The sequence below is a fragment of the Xyrauchen texanus genome, chromosome 15 (assembly GCF_025860055.1).
Source record: "Xyrauchen texanus isolate HMW12.3.18 chromosome 15, RBS_HiC_50CHRs, whole genome shotgun sequence".
Taxonomy (NCBI): domain Eukaryota; kingdom Metazoa; phylum Chordata; class Actinopteri; order Cypriniformes; family Catostomidae; genus Xyrauchen; species Xyrauchen texanus.
Genome location: NC_068290.1, coordinates 27,627,456 through 27,650,705, shown reverse-complemented (window position 1 = coordinate 27,650,705; position 23,250 = coordinate 27,627,456). Strand labels below are relative to the sequence as shown.

Sequence of the window (23,250 nt, the reverse complement as noted above, 5' to 3'; positions counted from 1 at the left end):
ATGTGTAACCTCTGTTTGGGAATCACTGGTCTAGATGATCTCCAAGTCTGATCAAGCTTGTCTTTAGCTGGTTTAGCAGGTCAGCCAGCTGGTTTCCTAGCCTGACCAGCTGACAAGTGCCCAAATACCCTTTGAAACCAGCAAACTAGCCTGACCAGGTTTGGTGACCTGCTAAGACCAGCAAACCATCTTAGGCTGGTAAAAGCTTTTTTATTTATTTAATTTTGCAGGGTACTGTGGCAAACTGGTTGAAGATGGGGCTGTTAACCAGAAGACTGCAGGTTTGAGCCCCACAAAGTCTTCCACCAATGTCAAATGATAAGTGAGTTGCTTCATATAAAAGAGTCTGCTAAAGGACTTACTTAAAAGAATGGAAAGGAGAGAGCCTTCCTCTTCATTATGGCACAGTATTTTAGTATTATATCTTCAGCTACAATAGCGGCAACAGGAGAAATCTGTGTTCACTTGGCGTTTAACTTGACATCATCCATATATCAGCACCACACACACTATCATATAAGCTAAAATGTGCTTTGCTTTATCACAAGTGGACTCATAATTTTTATTTTGAAACTGTGTGTGAGGGCACCCCTAACAGTATTATATACGATACTCTCACCGCCAGTGGCAATTACAGACAGAGGAGGAGATGCGGCGAATGATATGGAGAGCTGCCAACCGGCAGCCAATGAATGTAATTCACAGGCTGACAGGATAGATTAGCACTATGTGAGAAGCATGGGCCTCTCTGCTGCAGTACAGCAATTCACCCTGCACAACAAAGACTGCATCCTCCTTATTGCCAACACAACTTAGAAAGAGCTCTATACCTGGTAGTAAATGGCCATAAGAATGCAGACATCTAGAAACATAATGTCCATCCCCCCTCATACTTTTAAGCCAAATGGGTTTTGAATTTAGAAAAGTATTTGTATCTTTTTTTGATAATAAAATTGCACAGTTCTTGTAAGAAAATGGTGTTTGTCTAAAATCCTGTGGCAAAAATTAACTTTCAAATAGGCTCAGTCCAATAGTCACACCCTCTAAAGATAATTTCTTTTAATTTGAAAATTCAATCACCATCTATCTACCCTCTAGTCACTTGAAACTCTTATGACTTTTTTCCCATGGAAAACCAAAGGAGTTACAAAAGTGTGTCCTTTTTCTGCGCGACTAATGTCACCGAGTGGATTTGCAAAAAAATATATTTGTTCCCCTTCAGTCACTCACTCGACATTGTGTCAACGTAGTGACACTAGGATCACCCTTGGGAACCCCAGACACCTGATCTTTGAGAAAAGGCCAATGGAAATGGCCAATTCAGATTTTTTCTTTGGAGCCGTGCGGATGTGTTCACCTCTAAACTCCAGTGAAGCTGTTGGATTTATGCCGCATTATAGTGGTTCTCCCCCTCTTGCACCAGCGTTGTGCAGAGAACGACCCTGGGCATTTCAGCAGCATACAAAGAGTATATATTCTTCCTCTAGAAGAATACATTTCCTTCTAAAAGGATGGCAACTACAAAAGTGTCTTTTTAAAGATGCATTTTCATTTGTGTATTATTCCTGGTTGCGGTCGCTATCTCTCTGCTTCTGACGGCCACGATCACTGTCTCATGTGTTTGGGTGCTACCCACGCAGAGACAATTCATGTCCTCATTGCGAGGACACTTGTGGAGACAAGTGCATGTACAAACCTCATCCAGCACCACATCGAGACTGAACCGGGGATGGTGGTACATAGCCATCCCTACCGACTGCCCGAGCACAAAAAGAAAATTGTCCGGGAAGAGTTGCTCGATCGGTTGGGCGCTGCTCGATTTTATTCGACATTGTATTTAACAAAGGGTTATTGGCAGATCCCCTTGACACCAATTTCCCATGAAAAAAATCACCTTCTCCACACTGTGGCATTACACCAATTTGTGACACTTCCGTTCAGTTTGTTTGGAGCACCGGCTACGTCTCAGTCCACATTCAGCTTACGCTGGTACATGCAGCATCTGAGGGCAGTTCTGAGATCGCTGAGACTAGCGGGACTCACAGCAAACCCCAAGAAGTGCGCGATTGGGCGGGTGGAGGTACGGTATCTGAGGTTCCACGTGGGCCATGGGCAGGTGTGTCCCCAAATTGACAAGACTGCAGCGATTGCGACCTGCCCGAGGCCCAAGACCAAAAAGGGGGTGAGACAGTCTATTTCGATTTCCATTTGGTCAAACCACTTCCACATTTCCTTGATGGTTCTGTCGTCACTTTTAAGTAACTTTTTACGTTTCCCTACACAGTTGGTAGGTCCGGTGGTAGCCGTGTCTCAGCTGGATGGCCAACATCTGAGACACTTCCTGAAAGACATTTTCATTTAGTTTGTTGCTAACGAGAGGAACATCTGCACCTTGTTTATTGACCACGGCGTGGTTTTGCGCACAGCCATTTCTTTTTACAATTTTAAAGTCGCGTGAACAAATGATACTGCTAATGATGTAAATAACCTTAAAACTAGTGGGTTGATGTCCCGTGTCGAAAATCCAGTGACGCTTGTAGTGATGATTCTCTCTGATCAATCAGTGATCTGCAGGGTTTTGACATCAAATTTAGTATCGGCTCGGCTCGCTTGAAACCTCGACCGAGGTGGTATTAAAAAAAGTACCAGGTACTATTCACAGTGGAAAACCCCCCAAAAACAGTGTCTACCATGCAGTGGAAAAGCCCCATAAATCACAATTATACTGACAATTCACATTCTTAAAATAAAGTAGTGAACCTAACTGACAGGGAATGTTTTCTACTATTAAATTTCAGGACTTGTGAAAACTGAATTCAACTGTATATACTGTAAGAAGGCTGAGATTTGTTTTTTCCTTTTGTGTTCTGGCAGCTGGTCAAAAAGCCAGGGTGTTATTTTTTGTCACACTGAAGAACTCCAGAATATTTTTGTGGAGTGGCTGTCATTGGCTTTACATCAAACAGCCAGTGTTCAACAAACGGAACTGTCACTGTGAATGTTTTAGAAGTATTAGTGTGACATTTCCAAAAAAATTTAAAGACAGAGACAGAGGCATACAATCTAAGCAAACTATGAATTCCATTCTGGTCTTTTATGAATTTACTCTTAATTTGCTTATAAGGCCAAAAAAACGATAATTTTAAGGCATGATTTTGAATTCCGTCATATATTTAAACCGCACAATAAGGACTTTAAGGCATTAAAGCATACTTTTTTGTTACAACATAATTTTCTGTAAAGCAGATTTGAAAGAATGTGTGTTGTGGAAAGCGCTATACAAATAATATGACTTGACTTGTCTATGTTTTTGCGAAAACATCCAAACACGCATGCATCAAAAGCGAAGAAGCTGAACAAGCTTCTCTCGTGAAAATGCAGTGGAGAGCTGTACAGAAGTGAAGAATTATGGTGAATATGGACTACATTTTTGCTTTGTTTCTCACCCAAAGCTATCATATCACTTCAGAAGCCATCGATGTACTGAAGTTGTATGGATTACTTTCATGCAGCCTTTATGTCCTTTCTGGAGCTTGACATTTGTGGACCCTATTTACATTATATACTTACACTGTATGGAGAAAAACACTTCCTTCATCCTTCAAAATATCTTTGTTTTTTTTCACAGAAGAAAGAAAGTCATATGAATTTGAGATGGCATGAGGGTGAGTAAATAATAGGAGAATTATAATTTTTTTAAAGGGTGAATTTTATGAAATTTTCTAACATACAGGTTTTATTAAAATCTTATTATTCTTGATGCTGCTTAATTTTATATCTCCAGGTAAAGCATTTTGTATCTATTGTGAATGTTCAATATATCATCCAGCAATAATTCTAAACATGAGAAAACCTTTTCTTAAACAATTTCCTTCCGTAAACAAGATGACAAATGAAATCATAGGAGTGTTTATTTTACAGAAACATATCGCTAACACTTTCTCCTATCAGACTCTACTTCCTGTGCTAACAAGCAAGTCTTAAAGCTGAGTTCAGGAATGTTGAGTAATTCATAAAGGCACTAGTCGATTCTATTAAGCTGATAACTGAAGGACATTATCTATGTTTGCATGTCCCATTAAGACACATGTTTTATGTTTCTTGAAGAACTGCCTTCCTTAATTTAAGATAAGCTAAACAAACACACATGTGTGGCTTATCACTCAACACACATAAATGTACTTGTACATGCAGACATACTACACAAACTCTGCAGCACACCCATGGCACTGCAATAATTATAACTCTATGACAGAGGGGGTGAGGTAATCTAATGAGTGTGGGTTTTATGAAGCTGTCAGTATAAGTGCTGATGAGACTGGCAGGTGTTATATAAATACATTTTCTTACCTGAGGACCAGGCAGACCTGTTTCACCCTTCTCTCCCTTCTCTCCTGAAACTCCCTAAAGAGAGAGAAATAGGAAAATAAAAAGAAAGAAAGATAAAAGCAAGATAAAATAAGAAACAAAATGTGAATCTTTGTATATTTTTTATATATAAAAAACATTGCCAAATGTGCTGAGACAGCGATAGAGGGCTATGCAGCTTACCGGTGGCCCCTGAATGGACAGTCCATTCGGTCCTTGAGGACCTGGTGGCCCTTGTGGTCCTGGAGGTCCAATCACACCAGGTGACCCTTGGGGCCCCTTGAACATAGAGTTAGATATGGTACATCATCTTAAATTAAAATTAGAATAAGAAAGAACTTTATTGGCAAAATATGCTCACATACACAAAGAATTTGAGGCTCTGAGCGCTTACATATATTGTATATACAATATTGTATATACAAGAAAATGCATATGAAGAATACACATCTTGACAGAGTAAACAAAAAAGAAAAAAGAAACTTAGACGTGGTGTGTTCAAATAGGGTACATTGTCTTACAACATTATAAAACATACAGTGGTTTCCAAAAGTCTGAATCCACTCTGAAAATTTGTGATTCAAATTTGAATTTAAAGCTGGAAAAAAACCAGACTGTTTTAGGATTTTAGAAAAAAATTAAAACAAAGAAACATTATGATGTAAATTAATAAGAATGCATAGTAAATATGTTTTAAGCTAACGATCCTGCATCTGTGTAGAAAGGCCTGAAAAGGATTACGTAGTACAAGACACTTCCCCTCGAGTCAACTAATGGCTGATGAACTGAATGTGTTTTACTGCAGGTTAGAAAATCCCAGTCTCACACCCCTCCCGCACTCTGATCTATATTTCACAGACACAACAACATCTCCTGGAAACCCCCTCCTCCCCCCTCCTGCTACTACAACCTGCACTTAAGATCTGTGAGGAGGATGTAGGCTGGGTCTTCTGGAAACAAAAGACTAGGAAAGCTTCATGCCCAGACAGTGTTTCACCTGCCTGTCTGAAAGTATGCACTGACCAACTGGCCTCCATCTTCACACAGATTTTCAAAAGATCACTAGAGCAGTGGGAAGTTCCCTGCTGCTTCAAACGCTCCACCATCATTCCAGTCCCCAAAAAACCCTAAATCACAGGACTTAATGACTACAAACTTGTCACTCTCACGTCTGTGGTCATGAAGTCATTTGAGATACTTGTTTTGGCCTACATGAATGGCATCACTGGACCCCTGCTGGACCTCCTTCAGTTTGCTTACCAAGCAAACAGGTCTATAGATGATGCTGTCAACATGGGACTGCATTATATCCTGCAACATCTTGACAGACCTGGGACTTATGAATGGATCCTATTTGTGGGTCTTCAGTTTAGCCTTCAATACCATCATGCCAGATCTTCTCTCAACAAAACTGACCCCAGCTCTCCGTGCCCACCCGAATCTGTCAATGGATCACCAGCTTTCTGACAGACAGGCAGCAGCTAGTGAGACTGTGGAAACTCACATCCGGGACCCTCACTATTAGCACTTTTGCTCCTCTGGGATGTGTTCTCTCTCCACTGCTCCTCTCCCTGTACACAAATGACTGCATTGCAAAGGACCCCACAGTCAAACTCCTGAAGTTTGCAGATGACACCACAGTCATTGGCCTCATCCACGATGGTGACGAGTCTACATACAGATTGGAGGTTGAACAGCTGGCTGTCTGCGGTCACAATAACCTTGAGCTGAACATACTCAAAACAGTGGAGATGATAGTGAACTTCAGGAGAAATCCCCCCAACACTTATTGGTGCCCCCTGCCCACCCTCAAAAACCTATATGTCGCCAGAGTGAGGAAACGTGCAGTTAGAAACCCTCTGGCCGGAGCTACAGAGCACTGAGCACCAGGACATCCAGGCACAAGAACAGGCCCTTTCCTCAGGCCATTTTCCACATAAACAATTAAACAGCATCAGGACTCCTCTATAGTGCAATAATATAAATTCTCATGTGCATATGCAATTCAATATCTGTACATACCCCTAACTTGCACATGCATTTCCACTTGCACATGAACATACGCCATTCTGTTATATGTCTTATTATTTGTATGTCTATTTATACTCATACCTGGTTTTATATTCTGTGTCTCACTGTAATGTTCTGTGTGCACTTGTTTCTCCTATCATCAAAAACAAAATTCCTTGTATACGTGAGAACACTTGGCAATAAAGCTCATTCTGATATACGTACGATTATGTACTATTTCTAAGTCAATGAGCAATTTTGTGACCATGTTAACTCCTTTGTACAATAGGGCAGATTTACATATTTCCATTGAAGCACACAAGATGCTCTTTGGACATTCTCAAATCATGCTGAATAACATGGATCATCAGGTTTGGCACAAACTTGTGGAGTTGAAGCCAGCTCGAGTGCATGCTGTCATTAAAGCACGATGGGGACACACCAAATACAAAGAATCTCTGGGGCAATTTCACTAAACAGTTGCTGCACTTTTGCATGTTATTTCAGACTTATTTACTAACCACCTGCAATTTAGTTTAAAAAGGCGCAATCAGAACTGAAATTGCATTGCGGCAATTTAAATTTAGCTCTTACTGCCATATGAAGCAGACGGTAAAAATCATTTTATTTAAAAGACATTTTAAAACAATCAAATAATGATCAAGTTATGGAGAAGAGTGTTATAACCTGCCATATATCCAGATGCTCAGTTTAGTCCATGTTTAGTCAACTTTCGGCATGTTTAAGAGATAATTTAGATGTCTGAATCACACCGATGCTGTATAATTCCAGCAGGATGTGTCAAATATGGTGGTGTGTGATATGCTTTGCTATATAGCACTCAGAATCAGAATTTCACCTGCAAATTGCATTCAGCAGAGGTTTTGTGGGTGCGTTTGTGCCGTTGCCTTATCGGCATGTTAGTCAATCAGGCGCTGAATGAGTGCAGAGAGCACATGCATATAAACAGCACTTTTACCATCACAATTCATTCTTAGTTAATTCCCTTCTCTGTTTCAACTTTTCACTTTAATTGTTGTACTGATAATATAATATGTAATGGAAAAAAAACAAACATTAAATTAGAATAAAGCAAAATAAATTCAGTTTTCAAAGAGGAACCCCTAATGTTTAAATACATAATGTACATATTCAATGTGTAAAAATTATAATAAAAAAAAAAAAGAAAGAAAAGTTTTGAGTTAAAACACCATAAATAAATAAATGTAACCCCATTTAACTGCCTTTAATTTTGTAATTATATAACATTTCAGCCCTACCACAAGCTGGGCTGCTGAAACAAAGTGTGAATGCCCTGCAGTCTCCTTCACCAACAGTGAATGCAATAATCAGAGAAGCAAACAATATTTGTCACAGTCTAACTTGTGACAAACTCCTCAGAGGCACTCATTTGCTAATAATGAGTAAAACTTTGCAGCATAAATTAGAATTTATGTCTGCTCCAGCATGACTTTATTTGGACCAGAGCATGGTGCATTCTGTGCATGGACAGACGCATCTTGAGGGACTTTACACCTGAAAAACAGCTGGACAGACTGTTCAAGGCCAGATTGGCGTGAAAATACTGGCACCCTCAAACAACACAGGCACATGCATTGTGTATATTTATAGATTTTCTGCAATTTAAGTCATGGTGTGGTGGGCCAAACTCTGGGTGGCCTCACAAATGGGATACTGTAAAAGCTCATGTTACTTAAGTCAGGGTGTTCTTTACCATCAAGCCTGGCTCCCCTCGATCTCCTCTTGAACCTCTTATACCAGGACCGCCCTGAGAGTGAGAAACACACAATTAGACAAACACAAATTAAGGGCAAAGAAGTTCTCTTAATGACCAAAGCTGGTGCTTGTCTACAAGTCATTATAAACATTGTGACTAATACTGGACTGCTCATCAACCTTGCTGAAAAGACATGGCTGGTCACCAACATATTTTGTGTTTTGAATGCCTTAACTAGCTTAATCAGAAAGACTTCCAGGTTCAACAGAAAGACCATGCTGGTCGACAGGGTAAAAAGCTTGATCAGCAACAAACCAAGCAAGCCTGGTACAGAATTGGAATTTCCTGCTTATGTTATTTCAGCATGGAAATTAAAGACCCATTTAGTATACTATTTTTATTTAAAAATGTTATAATGTGTTTAGAATAGTTCAAAATATCAGTTTGATTAATTAGTTCACAGCCTTATCCCACCTCAACCTCTTGTTATGACCCTCATAAACTCTTGCCATCAATGCTGCAGGCAACCACTAGTAATTTAACCCTGTATGCCCCTCTTCCTCTTCCTGTTTACTTTAATTGCCTCCTCAAGGGCCACGGCTGCAATAAGGTAGATCGTATCACTGAAGAATGTAGTGGAAAGGCTTGGGCAAATTTGATTCATGAGCTTACCAAACACACTTAAGAAAACCTGCTGTTGATAGTGGAAGGTGAGAAGGCAGAAGCATAAATATTCATTTGAGACACACGTGATGACATTAAAAGGACATTCTGAATTGATCCAAGCTGCTAGTATAATCATAGGAAAGACTTCAGAATACATGACAGTAATCTTAATATCAAAATGCAGGAATAATGTATACAGAATTGAAATGCTTTAATGCTGTCACTGCTTTTGGCACAGGCTGATCGTGGAAATGGCCTTGTATGGATGAGGGAATCTATAAACAAGGACAGGACAGGAGTGGACAAATCAGCTTTGATTAATCGGTCTCCACATAATGACATTCTCAAAAGAATGTGTTTATACAGCATGGCCTTTTCGATGCCTCAGAAATGCATTTTCCCTAAGTGTGTGTATGATGCAGACTTCCAAATGAGTTCATTTATTTGTTCCCACCATATCAAGTTTGACCATGCAGCATGGGATAAATTAAGCAATTTAATGCTAACTCTCTTTTTCATTTTCTATCTTGAATCTCTTTATGCTTCTTAACACGTGGTGGTTAAGGGGCCGTTCAGATCTAAACTGTTCTTGTGCTAAAAAAAGCTAGATGCAGCAAATTTTGCAAATAGAGCAAAACACAGGCACATTGAAATGCGTTATTAAAAGATCTTTTCAGTTAGACACACACATCTAAGAACACGGCGCTCCAGCACAAAATGCTGAAAAAACGTCTAGTGCATATGTACTTTTGCCGTTTGGTAAGGCTCAAGCCTGAAAACAGAAAGGTTTCTGGTTTAATAACCACAAGGAGCAATCCATGAACCATCAACATAGTACCTTTGAGTAAGTCACTTAACCAGCTTGGTCTCATGAACATTACATGACCGTGGCAAAATTTTTGCCAACAAAATCTTTTGCCTTTTGACATGTTTGGCTGCAGTTTCCCAGTGAAATTTCTAGCGGGGTGTACCAAAAGCGAGTAAAACTGTGACGTAATCAGACAAGGTTTTTAAGGTGAATATTAGACAGAGGTTTTAGTGAGTAAAACCTACCACCCTAACCTAAAACTTTAACCTAAACCTAACCAGTAGTGATCTTTAATTAAATGAGATATAGACACAAAACAGACTATCTTTACCTATAACCTAAACCTACATAAACCTAACCGATATTGTCCAAAAACATGATGGGAAATTAAAATATTTTTTTTTAAGCATCTTGTGTCACTTCTATGACACTTTAATCTCAAGTGTCAGCTTTCATGCTTGACAGGTCTCAAACTGCGAGCTTCTGAGTCCAAAGTCATACACTTTATGAGGGGAGCTACCGCAGAAGCTAATCACATTGAATTAAGTGTGTAAATGTAGGTGAGTCTGTAATACATGTTCATTTAATAAGACTAGCTTGCATTTATCCCTGGATTGCTCTAGGAAATTGTTCCTTTTGTAATCAGTTAATTTGAAAGTCACATAAACAAATGGTTGTGGTTCTGTAGAAATAAATAAATATACTTTCTAAAACATTTCTACTGTGTGCATCAATATGGGTGTTCATCGAGTTCCATAATATAGGATAACATGCTATCCCACGTTTAGATGTTTTAAAAACATTTTTGATACATTTCGGATTCAAATCCATTTAGTTTTTGTTGTCTGAACATCAATACCCCACATGAATTTCGATGTTTACAAACCAATCCAAAAAAAAACTAATGATCGGATTGGATTTTGATATGTTTTTTTTAATGGTCGATTCCTAAATGATAAAATTTTACTCCCCATAATCTTAAATATATGACTTTATTTTTGGACAATTATATAAGGTACTGCACTGAGGTTGGGTGTAAATGAAAGAGGCAGATCGTGGTCTCACCGGAGGTCCGGAGGGTCCGGGTGGTCCTTTGCTGTCCTGAGCACAGGTGCAGGCATGGGGCATGGCAGGACAGTCCTCTTCTACTCTCTGAGGGAAGCCCAAAAAAAAAAACATGTCGAACAACTCTACAAACACTTCTGAATACCATACTATCTCGTCTCTATAAGACTAACAGAACATTATTTCTCCAATCAACCATCGGCGTCTGTGCAATTCCCTTAAGTAATTAATTCATAAACGTACAAACACGGCAAACAATCTGGAGATATTGTGCTTCTTATTCATGGAGAACCAAGTCTATTTGCAACAGAATAAAATTATTTATAAAGCGATCATGGATCTTTAAAATTAAGGACAGTTGCCAGAATGGCTGATTTGAGATCACTCAGAGAACATTCTGTCTGTAGACAAAGACAGCAACAGAGAAAGAGACTGTTGATATATCAGATGGACATATGGTTGTTTGGGACTAAATGTCTGGTATTTCTCGGGATTTCCTAGGATTAACCAGATACTGGTCTGTAATTTTATAAGCTGAAAATTTTTCTGCGACACCAGCACTACAAAATGGAATTGAAACATTACGTTTTGTTTCAACTATTTTCTCAAACACTTCCCCTATATGCTTTTGACTGATCAGACAAAAAAGAAAGTCCTATCTCACACCATAGGTTGAGCCAATGTTGCAATCTCTGGCTGAACGGGGTGCTCAAACAAATTAATGTTTTGATAGCACCACAGAAATACAGTGTTTACACTTTTTAGAGCAATCAACAAATGGATGGTTTACTTATAGTTGTCTCTACACATTATTCTGGGACAGGAGAATGTATATTAACATAAAAAAATGACTCACTTCAGCTTTGCTGTACGCTGATTAGACTGTGACATGTTTTGTCAGAGAATGGTTGACATAATTAGAATAAATACTGATTAGTCAGCTCTTACCAATCCTGGGAGTTCACAGCACTTATCACGCCCAGCCCATGAGGTACTGCAGACTATGTCAAACATTTGGAGCTGAAACTGTGGACACACACACACACACACACACACACACACACACACACACACACACACACACACACACACACACACACACACACACACACACACACACACACACACACACACACACACACACACACACACACACACACACACACACACACACACACACACACAGCATATTAATCTTATCAACATGCTATTATATAACAAACAACAAGCTCCTCGTTGATGAACAAAATCTAAATAAGCACAGTTTTATGTGTTTTACAAACATCCTTGTTTAAGAATGATCTGATTATTTGTTTGGACGGAATGATTTAACTCGAACTTTTGCACTGCACAAACTCAGATTACAACTCTCACAAGCACAGTCAAAAAGACAATTAGTTTAATCAGTTTCACTGGCACCCCTGGTGGAAAATTAAATCATAAGCACTCCTACACAATTAGACATAATGATCTAAAGTTTTGATGGAAAAACCCAAAAGCATAAAGTCTGTATTTGCCAGTACCATCTCAAAATGAGAACCCATGGTTTGAATTCCATATCATCATCATCATCATCATCATTATTAACAGTGAATCTGAGATGATGATGTTTGTACTACAAAGGTCTTGTATCTCTAAAGAGAGGTTCTGACCATTCATCACTATGCAAATTTCCAATAAAAATCCAAATAAATACAGCTCCTCAGTAGCATTCCTACCCTAATATACTGTGTCTTTATGTCTCTAAGAGACAAAAGCTTGCCCTGTTGTAGGCTTAAATGGGTGATTCTTTCAGGCTTGTGTAAAAGTCAGCCTTGAGGATTAATCAGCAGTCTTGAGGCTGATGGGTCTCTGGTCTTACCGGAGCTGAGTTGTCCCTCCTTCCACGAGAATGGACCATGCGTCCCAGAACCTCCACTCCATCAATAGTGATGTTCCCTGCAGCATTGATGAGTTTCTCTCCCACTGTCTTGCAGTCGATCACCACTTTGGCAGCGGTTTTGCTGATGGCCACATGAAGCTAGATGAGACAGAAAGGAATCCATATTATTTAATCACTGTTAGTGACACATTATATAGGTATTTTGACTGATAATGATAGCCAATAACTATTTTTATATTATGTCCAATAACCGATATTATGGTGAATATTATAAATATATAAAATGTTGTGCTTTTTTTTTTTTTGTAACTAAAGCATTAGTGAAATAAGAAATCAAAACTCCATAATGTACAGTATACAATATTGATAACCAATTAATACTTCGGAATCTGGGCATTGAAAAAGAGTACATTATTTGAATTGGAAAAAATAAGTAATTATCTGCTTTCAATATCAAATCAATGCACATAATTTATCTGACAAATATATTAAAACAATCTTTAATTAGTGGTGCTTTCTAAGGCAAGCATCTTTTTACTCATGCATAGGTCCACGTCAGCAGATGCTTCTTGAAAATAGCAAACTCAAAATGTTTGAGTGCTTTTTATAAGTTAAATTAGCTCTAACCCACACCTCCAATCTTGTTTAATTAATTGCATGGCATGTTTGCAAACTCCTGACTCTAATTAGCTTTTGTTGATGTCATTTGCCTAGGGGTTCACATACTTTTTCCAACCTACACTGTGAACTTTTGAATGATTTACAAAAACAATACAATATTTTGTGTTAAAACAGATTGTGTTTGTCCATTACTGTAACTTAGAAGAAGATCAATGATGTTAAGACAAATGTATGCATACTGTGTATTTTGTTCCACCTAGGACCAGCTAGCAAACACCCAGAACACCCTAGCAACCACACAACTATGCCCTGTTAACCACCCAGAACTCTAGCATAATGGCGGTGAGCACGGACATGCGCCATTTTGTCTTCACAAAAAATGTTAAACTCTAGTATTGGCCTATATAATCATGTTCACAGACATATTGTACATCCCTAACGACTATCCTTTATTCATCACTATGTACCATTTTAAATACCATTTTAAACTTTCAAATTCAAAACAACTTCAAACTAAGTTAACTATAAAACGTTTTAGTCTCAAACTTTCTTAGACTTACATGAACGTGAACGTTATGGAACAGATTAAGTTCACCAATGCACTCCGATGAAAACCAAATCAACCTCAGCATGTCTATCATCGGTGTCTCTCATGATTTACAATGTGTGCTATTGTTAAACAGACTGCCATGTCCCACACTACAGTGAGATGAGGGAACTATAATTTTGTCTCCAAATAACAAAGCCAAAACTAAAACAGAACAAGCTAATATTGAGTAAGAAAAAGTTCATATTTGTGTGTCAGAGTTGATTTTAGTATGAGACGGCACACGTCGCCTCTTAATGGATTTGGAGTCTAAAACTCAATTTTCTTCAGTTGACTGGATGCAATTGCAAGTGTATGTATGTGTGTGTGTGTGTGTGTGTGTTGTCAGACAGGCTGGCTGATACCAGACTCAGACCAAGCTCATTATTGTGAAGTTTCACATTAACATCAATTATAAAGAATTACATTTACATTTACATTTAAGAAGGGAGCCTCTTCACAAATTAAACTTTTCTATCAGAGTAGAAAAAAGCAGGTTTAAGATTGTGAGGCAATGCGGCTACATTTCAGTAAATATGTACTGTATTTTCATATTGAATATCACTTTCTATTATCTCAGCCAGAAGCATCAGGCACTTTGCCCCTCTGATTTTTGAACCAGGTGGATTTTTAATGCAATCAATTAATAAACAAATCAATAAACCAACCAAACGATAAACAAATAAATAATTTAATACACAAACAAATATTTAAATAAACAATGTGTGTGTGTGTGTCCTTCATGATTAGCAAAGTTACTGTAGGTAAATAAAAGTGTTTATCTAAAACACAGAAATCCCCCATTCTTCACAAGTCTAAATTTAGGGGCCGTTCACACCGAGCACATCCTTGCACTAAATCATACTAGGTGCACCACCACGAATAGAGTAAACGCAGGTGTTGAGATGTATTTTTAACAGTTGAAGATCTTTATACCCTCATACCAGCAGCCAAATCACCTTGCAACTCTCGCCTGGTTTCCCTCTAAAGCTAAGCAGGGTTGAGCCTGTCCAGTACCTGGATGGGAGACCTGGGGAAAACTGAGGTTGCTACTGAAAGAGGTATTAGGAAGGCCAGTGACAATGACTCTATACTGTAAAAAGGAACCATCCTTCGGATGAGACGTTAAACCAAGGTAACACACAGGTGCATTGCAACCGCCTTGTACACCTCGGTAGTTGCCTATTTATACCTACGCCTTTTCACAAGTGAATTTGTCAATCAGTTCGAGATTTATTATGAGGGCTTGTTTAAGGGCCCGTCAATTTACACCTGCGTCATAAACATTAAATGTTTAGGTCAGTGTGTCAAGTTAAATATAGTTTAATACTCAAAACACATCTTGAGATCCCTTAGATCGCATTTGCGCTCCTTCTCATGCCAACTGTGCATTATTCAGGGAGAGTGGTATTGTGGACAGCGATTGTCGTGCAAAGTGGGTTCTCACAATGTAGAAATCAAATTCAGCTGTGAATTTTGAATATGAATCTCATTAGCAACTACAAAATGAAACCGCACTGATTCTGTACTATGGTGTCACCCTATAAAGCAGATTACACTCACCTAAAGGATTATTAGGAACACCATACTAATACTGTGTTTGACCCCCTTTCGCCTTCAGAACTGCCTTAATTCTACGTGGCATTGATTCAACAAGGTGCTGAAAGCATTCTTTAGAAATGTTGGCCCATATTGATTGGATAGCATCTTGCAGTTGATGGAGATTTGTGGGATGCACATCCAGGGCACGAAGCTCCCGTTCCACCACATCCCAAAGATGCTCTATTGGGTTGAGATCTGGTGACTGCGGGGGCCATTTTAGTACAGTGAACTCATTGTCATGTTCAAGAAACCAATTTGAAATGATTCGAGCTTTGTGACATGGTGCATTATCCTGCTGGAAGTAGCCATCAGAGGATGGGTACATGGTGGCCATAAAGGGATGGACATGGTCAGAAACAATGCTCAGGTAGGCCGTGGCATTTAAACGATGCCCAATTGGCACTAAGGGGCCTAAAGTGTGCCAAGAAAACATCCCCCACACCATTACACCACCACCACCAGCCTGCACAGTGGTAACAAGGCATGATGGATCCATGTTCTCATTCTGTTTACGCCAAATTCTGACCCTACCATCTGAATGTCTCAACAGAAATCGAGACTCATCAGACCAGGCAACATTTTTCCAGTCTTCAACTGTCCAATTTTGGTGAGCTCTTGCAAATTGTAGCCTCTTTTTCCTATTTGTAGTGGAGATGAGTGGTACCCGGTGGGGTCTTCTGCTGTTGTAGCCCATCCACCTCAAGGTTGTGCGTGTTGTGGCTTCACAAATGCTTTGCTGCATACCTCGGTTGTAACGCGTGGTTATTTCAGGCAAAGTTGCTCTTCTATCTGCTTGAATCAGTCGGCCCATTCTCCTCTGACCTCTAGCATCAACAAGGCATTTTCGCCCACAGGACTGCCTCATACTGGATGTTTTTCCCTTTTCACACCATTCTTTGTAAACCCTAGAAATGGTTGTGCGTGAAAATCCCAGTAACTGAGCAGATTGTGAAATACTCAGACCGGCCCGTCTGGCACCAACAACCATGCCACGCTCAAAATTGCTTAAATCACCTTTCTTTCCCATTCTGACATTCAGTTTGGAGTTCAGGAGATTGTCTTGACCAGGACCACACCCCTAAATGCATTGAAGCAACTGCCATGTGATTGGTTGATTAGATAATTGCATTAATGAGAAATTGAACAGGTGTTCCTCATAATCCTTTAGGTGAGTGTATATGAGTCTCCGTGTTGAACGCTCACTTAATCCAACGCAAACAGTGAGACATTAGCATGGCTTGGTTTGTGTTTGTTGCCCTTTTGAGCACTCTTTTGCATTTTTTCTATGCACTGCCTTGTTTACAGCAGCACAGAAAAGTACAAATGTTGACTCCAAAACTATTTATTGAGTGACAACAAAACAAAGACACTGGCAAAAAATTATAATAATAATTTTTCACCAGAAAATAAAAGTGTTGTCGTCAAATACTTACCCTCATGTCGATCCTAACATGTATGACTTTTTCTCTCTCGTGGAACACAAAAACAGATGTTCAGCATAATTTTACGTACTGACAGCCTAAGACACAATTCACTTTTTATTGTATGGAAAAAAGATGGAATGAAGTAAATGGTGACTAAGACTTACATTCTGCCTAACATCTCATTTTGTGTTTCATGGAAGAAACAAAGTCATATGGAACAACATGTAACAACATGAGGGTAAGTGATGACAGAATAAAAAAAAAAAGTTTAGTGCACTATCCCTTTAAGGTGCAGACATACTACTAAACTTTGTGCTCTATTCACTTCCATTAATTTACATGCAGCGGACATTTTCCACTGCGTACCAAAGTTTGGTAAACTCAGATTGACCTGTGGATCAATAGAAAAATACAAACTTCAAATTGCATGGTTTGCATTGTTGCTGTTATGTATACCCTGTCTTGTTCCACTGTTGCCCTTTTGTTTACCATTTTTGTCACTTTTGTACTCCTTAGTTTTCACTTTTGTCCCTTTTGTAGCTCCACAGTCTTGTTTTCCCTCGTGTTCACTGTTCATTGTTTTCACCTGCCCTTGTTAATTTGCCTTTGGTTTCTGTCAATCACATTGTCATCTAGTTTGTGTTCTGTTTGTTCATTGGCCCCTTTGTCCCAGATTCTTGTATTTAAACCCTGTCTGTTTGTTCAGTCTCTGTCAGTCGTTATTTGATTGTGGTTGGATGTTCCTCCCAAGCCTGTGTTCCCGTGTTTCTAGTTCCTGTGTTTTCTAGTTTTATGTTTGTTTCCCCATCGTGGGTGTTCCTTTGTGTTTGTTTAATAAATAAAGATAACTGCATTTGGATCCTCAACCTTCGTCTGCCTTCTCCTACTTCCACAACCGTTACAGTTGCAGTATCCGTAGTGATTTTGTAGGCTCAAAGTTTAGTGTGACTGTCACTTTAATCAGTACATTTGTTTTTGAGTTCTTTTTTTAAGGATTTTAAGGATGAAATTATCTAAACATCCTTAAAAATTATATATTCACCCAGTTAAAGCTGTATAAAATATTTTAACTTTTTTGTTTTCTATTACACAAAAAATACACTTATAAAAACACTTATTGTCTCTTAAAACAAGCCTTATTTCTTATCATGTGAGTTTATCTTTTTTAAGGGTATTTAAAAACAAATTATCCTGCTGAAAAAGCTTAAACAAACCTTGTATGGTGATCTTAGCTGGTTTAAGTTGGTCCTAGCCAAACCGTTTTAGCTGTTCAGCAAGCTGGTGTTCATGCTAAAAAGTGACAAAACCCCTCTAAAACCATTCAACTGACATCTTAGGCTGGTCTTTGCTGTTCGTTTTTTTTTGCTAGGTTTTTTCAGCAGGAAGATAAAAAACATTTCAGTTATGTATGTAACCTTGGTTCCCTGAGATAAAGGGAAGGAGACAATAACATCACTAAGCTGACACTATGGGAGTATCCTTCTACATGACCTAGTTGAAACCCTTCTACAATAACGCCAAATTCTAAAATTGGCTATGGGCTTTATGCCCCGCCCTTTTAGGAGCAAAACTGTATGGTATAAAAGCGGGCGCACAAACACAATTCCTCAGATTTTTCTGATTGAGGGACAAAGAGTGTATTGCTCGCACCTCAAAAACCTCTGAGTCTGTAGAGCGGCCTGCTTACGCAATTTCTCATCCCTTCATCTCAGGTAACCGAGATAATCGAGACATTCCCTTACAATTCAGTTCACTTTACACTGTGTCACTAAGCTAACCCTACGGGGAACAGATTCTCATCACGCCGCACTACACGACATAACTCTCCCAGAGACGAAAACATGATGCCACAGTCCCGCGGGATGGCGACCATCATGAGTATGCCACAAGTGAATGATCCTTATGGTGAGGCAGGAGGGGACCATTCAGAATGGATATATATGATATTCATATAGTATGAATTAACCCCTTCATGAACCCAGTCGGGAAGGAAGTTTTATTTATAGCACCCAAGTGCTTGTGACTTTATGGGAAAATACAATGGCCTGAATGCAGGCGGTTGTGAAAAATGATGGGGAGCACATATATAAAAGGAGGGGCATAAGTATATGCTTGGCCAAGGAAATAGAAACCGCTCTAGACAGAGAGACATTACGTCTAGGTTGTAAAACCTTGCGAATGTGTTTTGAGAAGACCGACCTGCTGCAAAACATTTCAACATCTAATTGAATGTGCTTTAACAGACTGGTCAATTCGCCCCCTGCGACTCATAAGCCAGGGTGATTGCATCAATGATCCAGTGTGAAGGAATGGACATTCATTTTGTGCATCCTCCATAGCACGCAAAGTGCTGGTCAGAGTCTGAACTGGCAGGTGCGCTCAGCGAATGTGTGAAGCATTCGCACAAGGCATAAAAAATGCAAGTACTGTGCCTCATCCGAATTAAATGGAAGAGGGTAAAAGACTTGAAGGTGAACCACCTGCGCTCTGAAAGGCATGGTAAAAACTTTAGGCACATAGCCTTTTCTGGGTTTGACAATGACTTTTGAAAAACCCAGACCAAACTCCAGACATGAACTGTCGACTGACAGTGCTTGCAAATCACCGACCTGTTTTATTGAGGCCAAAGCCAGCAGTAATGTGGTCTTAAGATAAAGTACACGCAAATCAACAGAGTCCAGAGGCTCGAAGTGGGGCCCCACGTGCGCTTTTAGTACCAAAATTAGGTCCCATGTTGGGACCGGAGCCGGGTGATGGGGATTTAGCCACCTCACTCCCCCTTAGGATCTTTGATTAAATCATGTTTGCCTACAGATGTACCGGCTTCAGGTGCGTGATACGCAGACATAGTCACCACATAAACTTTGAGCATTGATGGAGTGAGCCCTTTGTCCAATCACTTTTGAAGCAATTTAAGAATTTCGGGTATGGGGCAGTTCATTGTGTCTTTGCCGCATGAAAAGCAACAATTAGTGAACGCATTCCATTTCAGTGTGTAAAGGCATCTCGTAAATGGCGTTCTAGCCTGTAAAATGGTGTTCATAAACAATTCTGGCATGTGAAGTGCATTCTGTTCACACATGCAGGTTCCACAGCTCAGCTGTCAGAGATTGAGCCCTGCGCTTGAGAGAGGAGATCCCTCCTAAGCAGTTTTTCCATTGAGGGCCATCCAGAATAATTTATGTAAACCAGGACTGATTGGGCCACTTCGGTGCTACCAATAGAATCACTTCCTTGTCCTCTCTTTTCTTTTGCATTGCATTGCATTGCATCTAGTCCTGGTTATTTTTTTTATCTTGTTTTGGTATTCAACAAAACACACAAATTAACAAGACATAGCAGCTTATGCCAAAGACCAATGACATACTGTATATACACACACACATAAATATATACATATATATATATATATATATATATATATATATATATATATATATATATATATATATATATATATAGGAACAACAAAATATATAGATGTATAGATATAATAGTGAATACAGGTACAGTGGTATGTTTAAGCAATAGATACATTTAATGTGGTATATTAGTAATCATTATCATTAATTATATTTTTCTGGTGATGTGGAGGGAGAGAGAGAAACAAAAAAATAAGTATATAAACTCATTGAGTGATATCAAGACAATTTGAAACAATCATAGTTATAATAATAGTAGTCGTAATAATAGTAACAATAATAATAACAACAATAATAATAGTAGTAGTAATAATAATAATAACAAATAGTAATAGTAGTAGTAGTAGTAGCAGTAGTAGTAATAATAATAATAACAATATAAGTAGTAGCAGTAGTAGTAGCAGTAGTAGTAATAACAATAGTATTAATAATAATAATAATAATAATACCATCTCAGCTTTATGAAATCTTAGACCAGTCAATAAAAGTGTTTGACGATATACACAATTCTCAAGGTCTGGGAGCCGCTCCACTACTGCTGGCAAGTACAACCAACCGACCCCCCCCACAGACACCAATCCCACCACCGATCCACCTGGCCCTCCCTCCCCTCCGCCGACAAAACCCAACCCCCCTACCAGAGATTACGCCTCTATGCTCCGCTGTGTCTTCCTCTACAGAGGATGCTCAGTTTATTTTGCTCTGATTTTGCATATGACAGAGTGAAGGAGGCACACCGGGGGAAGAACGTATTTGCGTTTCGCAGGCCATTTGTAAGCCATTGCATCCACTCGAGCCTAGGACTTGGAATATCAGAGGGGACAGTGACCGTTCTACGCAGAGGCAAATAGATTAATGTCTGCTTTGCCGAATATTTCTCAAATCCTCAGGACAGTCTGAGGATGAAGTCTCCATTCTTGGCATGACAATAGGTATGCACTGTAATTCAGACAGCCTGGGACATATGTCACCCGCAGGGAGATGGTGATGGTGCTTCCCATCAGCGTGGGGCTCGCGCTGAGGTGGCTGCCTTCGTTTGGGAAATGGTTTGTGTAACTTTGGAGGCTTTGGAGGCAGAGGTGTGGGGTTTTTAGCTGTGCGCTGACCCAAGACAGATCGGGAGCAGGCGGGTTGTGATGAAGTACTGCTCCGTTTCAGCATTAAATGTCTCATAGTCTGTGAGTGTTGCTGAGTCGAGACAAAGTGCTCAGAAAACCTATCCACAGAGCTGCTGAATAGGGCCGGCTGGAGACAACAGACCATAAAAATGAGTGGCTTTTTCTGTGCCACGTATTTCTGTGAGGGTCAGCCAGATGTGACGATCTAAAACCAACAGGTTGCTCATTAACTTACCAATGGCCTGCGCAGTTACTTTAGTAGCTTACTTCAGCACTAAATCCGTAGCGGTGCGGAGCTCTTTAAATGTCTATGGATTGTAGCTTTGCTCGTCCATTTGTTTGAGGAGCTTGGCTTGGAAAACTTGGGATCACCGCCATTGAGTGGAGTGCTGAACCAGCTTGGCCCGATGCCGTGTAGGATTTTCCGACATGGCTTGGAAGGATGAACATGGCTATTCACCATGCAGACATGTTCTGCTACCGCCTCTTCCACAGGGGGAAGTTGAGCATAACCTTTGTCTTCCCTGTGGTCCACTTTAGTGAGGAGAGTGGAATCACTGTGCGAGCGAGCTGAATAAGGCGCACACCAGGATTTTTTAAGTTCGATAAGAACTTCCAGGAAGAATGGGGCAGCTCTGCGGAACATGGTTGCTTGACGACGTACGGACTGCAGGAACCACTCATCAAGGTGAGATTTTTCCGGTTCCTCTGGAGCAGACCACTCTTCGACCGCCCTTGAAAGGACACGAAGCATCTCCTTATCAGTGGTGAGTGAATGCTCCTCGCTCTCGCTGGGGGAAGGAGCGGTGACGTACTCCATTGACAACTCGCCAGATGCAGCGAGAGACATAACTTCATCCCCAGCATCAGAACTGCTGAACATGATGAGGTCATGCGCTCCTGCAGAGGGCCGAAGCTCATCACGCACATACTACTGTATATCGGTGTACACGCATTACATTGATATTGAGGGGCTCGCAGGGCATGTGTCGGCACAAGGTCCAACTAAAATTCATCCTGCTCGTCCTTGCGGCCCCATCTTGCCTCCTTGTGTGATCCCTTGGGAGCGTTGGAGGCTGAATCATCCCTCAGAAAGAGGACATTTGCAAGTGAAACAACTTGAGACACATGCCCTTACAGTGAGGGCAGTCTGTCTCCATGAGAGCTGTCTCAGCATGGGCGCAGCCCAGACATCGAATGCAGCTCTCATGCTGATCTGACAAAGGGATGTGCCCCTCGCATAAGGAACACTACCAGAACGATATCTTTAAAAAGACGTGAACGCGTAAAATATATATATACAGATACATAAAATATTTATGCATAAATACATCAAAACTAATCAAGAAGTGTCAACGCAAGGTGTAGAATGTCCGGCGGAACACTGCAGGGGAGCGGAGGATTTTCTAAGCTTTCGAAGATTCTGTCAGCTGGCACGCATATTTCGATGACGACAAATGTAGAGGGCTTCTAAGACGAGAGAATCGCTGTCTTGAAGGAAGCAAATTCTGAGGAATGATATTTGCACGCCTGCTTTTATACCATACAGTCTCGCGCCTAAAAGGGCATGGCTTAAACACCATAGATCATTTTAGAATTACCGTTATTGTAGAAGGGTTTCAACTAGGTTGTGTAGAAGGACACTTCCATAGTGTCAGCTTTGTGACGCAATGTCAAGGGAACTAAATCAGACTTTTTACTCAAATCTGACACAGATCGAATATTATCGCACATGTCTAAACAAAAACACATGAGATCTTATTTTGTTCACATCTAATCTAAGCCACTTCCAAATAAAGTTTTAAATCAGATACATATCCAACATCTAGACATTTATATTTGGATGTCAAATCAATTGTGAAACGTCAAGAAAACATTTTGCAGCAAGGAGACAAACATTAGGCTACACACATTAAAAGAAATAAGCATAAATCAATTTA

At 39.8% G+C, this 23,250-nt stretch overlaps 1 protein-coding gene across 4 annotated transcripts in view; it reads right to left on the bottom strand.

Moving 5' to 3' along the window:
• The window catches only part of LOC127656031 (collagen alpha-1(XIV) chain-like), a 197,028-nt gene that overhangs the window by 30,756 nt on the left and 143,022 nt on the right, over positions 1-23,250 (bottom strand). For all 4 annotated transcript variants that reach the window (XM_052144161.1, XM_052144159.1, XM_052144160.1 and 1 more), the window contains 6 exons: positions 12,517-12,675; positions 11,604-11,681; positions 10,656-10,742; positions 8,114-8,167; positions 4,552-4,647; positions 4,351-4,404 (listed from right to left, as the gene is read on the bottom strand). In XM_052144161.1, coding sequence (XP_052000121.1) covers positions 4,351-4,404; positions 4,552-4,647; positions 8,114-8,167; positions 10,656-10,742; positions 11,604-11,681; positions 12,517-12,675 — 528 coding nt within the window. The remainder of the gene's footprint in view (positions 1-4,350; positions 4,405-4,551; positions 4,648-8,113; positions 8,168-10,655; positions 10,743-11,603; positions 11,682-12,516; positions 12,676-23,250) is intronic.